Below are 4,407 nucleotides of genomic sequence, written 5' to 3' on the forward strand. Positions count from 1 at the left end.
CCTCCCCCCCCCCCCCCCTCCCCTCCCGCTCTGCCCCGCATGCAACACTTACTCTCTTCCTCCCTACCCGCACCTGCAGACATCAGCCATCGACGACATGGGCGAGGGCCAGCCGCTGCGCGACGATGGCAGCTGCGCTCACGGGTACATGGTGCCGGACAAGACCAATACAAAGTGTGTGTTCCCGGCACGGCTCGACATCGGGCGTCACTACATCCTCTCGGGCGGTCGCGGGGGATTCAAGGAGTCTTACGAGTCGCTCGTCTCGCGCATGCTCTCGTTCAACAAGTTCCTCTTCACTTCTGACGACTCTCTCACCTCTATGCCCGAGTTCCGGACCCTGTTTGAGTCCAAAGGCTACCGCGACGGCGCTGCTGGCGTCTGCGATCTCGGCGTCGACAATCCCATTGTCGAGCCGTTCCAGCTCGCCATCATTGTGCAGATCCCCGGCCAGCAGGTGCCCATGCACTTTGACGCCCCATGGTTCTGGGGTGCGACCCGGTTTGACCTCCCCATCTGGCTCCTTGTGGCCATGCAGTGGTCGGAGCTCTGGGAGGACCGCCGCATCCGCCAGGTCCAGGGCGTCGCCTACATCCACGACTGGCCCGAGAACAAGGTCAACGGTGGTGCGTTCTTTTACTACCCCGAGGGTCCCGGCGGCAAGGTCAAGGTCTTCAACGCCACTCGTAACGCCGGCATCATTCTTGACGGCTCCAAGCAAGTCCACGGCACTGACGCCTTTCGCCCCACCGCCACCGACCTGCCCATCCTCAAGCGCGCCGACGCCAACAAGCTCGTCTTTCGCGGCGACGCCACCTGGGACGTCGTCACCCGCTCCGGCGACGTTGTCGCCACCTACAAGACCTCGGACCTGCGTGTCTCGCTCGTCTGGCGTGGCCTCTGCTTCCGCGACCAGGCCCATCTCGACGAGTGGAACGCTTACGACGAGAAGCTCGAGCTTGCCGACATCCTCGCTACCTTTGTCGCCGACCTTCGCTCGCGTGGCCGTCTTGCTGCCGACGCCCCGGCGCCGCAGGGCCTTGACCTCGCTCTCATGATCCTCAACGAGTACGTCCTCTACCCGTTCCCGAACTCGTGGATGCCGTACAACTACTGTGCCGCGCCCGCGCTCCTGCCCGACGCCCTCAAGCCGCTCGCCTCGGCTCTCCTCTCCCGCTCTGCGGCTAAACACACGTGTTTCCTCTCTTTCACCGCCTCACCTCGACCCGACACTCGCCACCACCGGATCGCACCACTGGGATGCGCCACGCCCTCGCTGACGCGCCGGCGCCACCGACCATGCCTTCGACAACCTCGATGTCCATCAGCGCGCCTGCAACATCCTCGCGGACGCCGACCACCGCCCAACGCACAGACCGGGTCTCCGAGCCCAGCACATGCAGCGTCGCCTTGCGGTCGCCGCCAAACACAAATGACGGGCCGCCCGAGACCTTCAGCGTCACCTCGACGGGCACACTGCGATCGTTGACAATGTCCAGCTCGACGGGAAACGGCTCGCCGACCTTGCACCGCCGCGGCGCGTGAAGGACGGCACGGAGCGGCACGGAGCGCACGATGTACTCGGGCACGTTAAAGACAGAGGTCACCGCCTCACTCTCGCTCTCAGCCCGCCGCCAAGTCACAGACACCACGGCCCCGCGCCACTTGCCCACGCTCCGCGCCTTGACCGCAAACACAGCGTTCCACGACTCGCCCTGCGCTAGCGCCGTTGCCGGCGCGTGCTCCGAGACCACCACCACGTCTGCCGCGTGTGCGCCTCCGCCCTTCTCTCCCGAGATCGACACAGTGGCGCCTTCCACCACCACATCGTGCGCCGCCGAGTACTCGAGCCGGAGCATGAGATACGCAACCTCGCCGACAACCCACGGCAGCGGGTTGAGCTCAAAGTGTGGTACAAACGGCTCGCAGAGCGGAACCACAAACAGGTGCGCCTTGCGCACTCCGTCCGCAACTTCGATCACCGCCCGGAGCGCAATCTCCGCCGCACCCGACGCCTCCAGCGACGTCATCGACATCATCGAGGCCGCCGCCCCGCCGTTGCCGAGACTGCTGCCGACAGGTGCCGGCCCAGACACCAGCACAACTTCGGCGTCGGCGCACTCGTCGGCCTGCATCGCGCCGACACTGTGCTCTGCGTCCTCCAGCGCCAGCGCAACGCCAATCGCTCGCGACGCGTCGACAGGCTCCACCCGGAGCGCGCCACCGGTCACTGCCTCCCGGGCCGTCAGTGTCACCCGAACCGGGTACCGCTCGCCGATGAGCGCTGGCGGCGCGTGCATCACCACAATGTCGAGCGCCGGCGGGGGGTGCTCGACATCGACGGGCGCAATCGGCACCTTCCCAACGCGCAGGACGAGCGCGTTGGGCGTCGGCCCGACGTCAAACGCGAGCTCGGTCACCGTCAGCTTGCCCGGCGCTGTCGGCACAAAGCTCGTCTCGAGCCGGACAACCCGTGCCGAGTCGAGGAGGCCCGACGGAACGTCAAACGTCAGCGAGCACCCGCCACCGCCACTCACCGCAGCCGTCACCTTGTTCACAATGAGTGGCGCAGGCGTGAGTGCCCGGAGCAGGATGGCAACACGGAGCTCGGTTCCGATGAGGGCTGTCGAAGCGCCAAACGCTGCCGAGAGCTCAAACGCCGGAATGCTCAGCTCGGTCAGGTCAAGAACCACTCCATCTCCGCCTCCCGAGCCTGTAACAGGTACGGGCAGGACGTCGATGTCAGCCGGCGCTGCCGCACCGACCGCAGCGTGGATCCGCGTCAGCGCTTCGGCTCGGACCTCCAGCGGCGCGCTCGTTGCCAGTGCCAGTCGCAGCGCGTACTCGAGACTGGGAGTCAGTGCGCCAGACGCCGTCGCTGCCACCACCATCTTGCGCAGCATGTCGACCGTGATGGCGTGCCAGGCTTCACCGGCAAAGACCGGGTACAGCCGCTGGTAGAAGACCAGTGCCTTGTCATAGTTGCCGGCGTCGTAGTGGGCCTCCGCCATCAGCCGACCAATCCGCGCCAACGTCCGTGCCGCGCGGGGTCGTTCGGCGTTGTAGTAGTCGTGCGCAAGCGTGAGGAACCGAAGGACCAGCGCGTGAACATCGACCGTCGCCTCCAGCGCCGCCAGAGTAGCCTGGGTCTCCTCGGATGGAAGCAAGCCGATGGCGCCGAGGCCCGAGAAGAGCAGCGCTGCCGGCTCCTGTGCAGGCGCGTGTGCCGCAATTCGGTCTTCCATTGCAGATACAACGCCGGTCGCCAGCTGCGACGCCGCCCGCCGCGACGTCGCCGCCGCTGCCTGCTGGTAGCAGTATCCGGGAACAAGGAGCGGATGCGGCTTGGAGAGCGACGACACGCCGGGCACTCCGTACCTCTCCACCAGAGCAGCGAGGACGTGGTACTGACGAGCAACCCAAGCGTGACCTGCGTACGCGAGGTGCGACGGCGCTAGCCATGTTGCTGCCAGCCCGCGGTCAAAAACTGCCATGTGGCCCTTGAACTGAGCCACGACCTCGCCTCCGTCGTCGGCCGCAAAGTACGCCCCAAGGATCTTAAAGTGCACCAGCTCTGCCACGCAGAGGACCTGCAGCGCATGTGGTGGCGAGACCGGCTGCACTTCGCGAAGGAACGAGTACGCCGACTTGTAGTACTTGAGCGCCGACGAGCCGCCACCGACGCCGGCCACCTCGCCCTGCAGCTCGCGGAGAAGCGCCATCGTCAGGTACGCCCGCACAATGTCGGGCTGTTGGCTCGTCTTGTCAAGCGCCTCCTTCTCGCGCCGGATCCGACGCGCCTCATCCTGGTAGTACGACGCCGCAAGGTCAGTCAGCGCCTTGCCGAGCTTGGCCATGGCCGACACGTCGTCGCCGCCGGCCGAGACCACAAAGATCCGCTTCGACGCCAGCGACGTCGCCGCCCGGATCGCCGCCAACACCTCCTTTTGCGACTCAGACGAGTCGGGCTCCATCTCCTGGACCAGGACCGCCACAACCTTGGTCGACGTCGCCTTGGCCGCCGCCGTCACGTCGTGCACAATTGCGCCTGCAGCCTCGGCGTCCTGCGCCAACTCGTACGGCAGAAAGACTGCTACAACAGCAGGCGTCCCCGTCGTGATGTGTGAGAGCAGCGCCGTCGGCAGGATGGCCTCGGGCGAGGCTGGGACTGGTGCATCCTCGGGCGGTCGATACGGCAACGGCGGTCGGGTCGGCGCCAGCGCGGCAAAGGCCTCCGTCGCCTTGGGCGCCGCCAGCGCCTCTGCGATCCGCCTTTGCCCTGCGAGTACCAGCCACCAACCACAAGCAAGTTAGTGCATAGGACGAGGGGAGGGGGAGCGGGGAGGAGGGGGGGGGGGGGGGGGGGAGGGGGGGTACTACGAGTCGGACGACGGCCCGTCGGTCGGG

General features: G+C 66.6%; 2 protein-coding genes across 2 annotated transcripts in view; one reads left to right on the forward strand and one right to left on the reverse strand.

Annotated features, from left to right (window-relative positions):
• Positions 1–97: 97 nt before the first annotated feature.
• On the forward strand, positions 98–1,188 carry AMSG_03707 (uncharacterized protein; the record flags this gene model as incomplete). The annotated part of the gene is made up of 2 exons (XM_013904166.1): positions 98–1,115; positions 1,151–1,188. 2 exons carry the CDS (start codon positions 98–100, stop codon positions 1,186–1,188), a joined length of 1,056 nt encoding a protein of 351 aa, XP_013759620.1.
• The window catches only part of AMSG_03708 (uncharacterized protein), a gene marked incomplete at its 5' end in the record, with an annotated part of 3,772 nt that continues 547 nt past the window's right edge, over positions 1,183–4,407 (reverse strand). The window contains one exon of the mRNA XM_013904167.1: positions 1,183–4,279. Coding sequence (XP_013759621.1) covers positions 1,209–4,279 — 3,071 coding nt within the window. The 3' untranslated portion in view covers positions 1,183–1,208. The remainder of the gene's footprint in view (positions 4,280–4,407) is intronic.

The sequence above is a fragment of the Thecamonas trahens genome, assembly GCF_000142905.1.
Source record: "Thecamonas trahens ATCC 50062 unplaced genomic scaffold supercont1.14, whole genome shotgun sequence".
NCBI lineage: Eukaryota > Apusomonadida > Apusomonadidae > Thecamonas > Thecamonas trahens.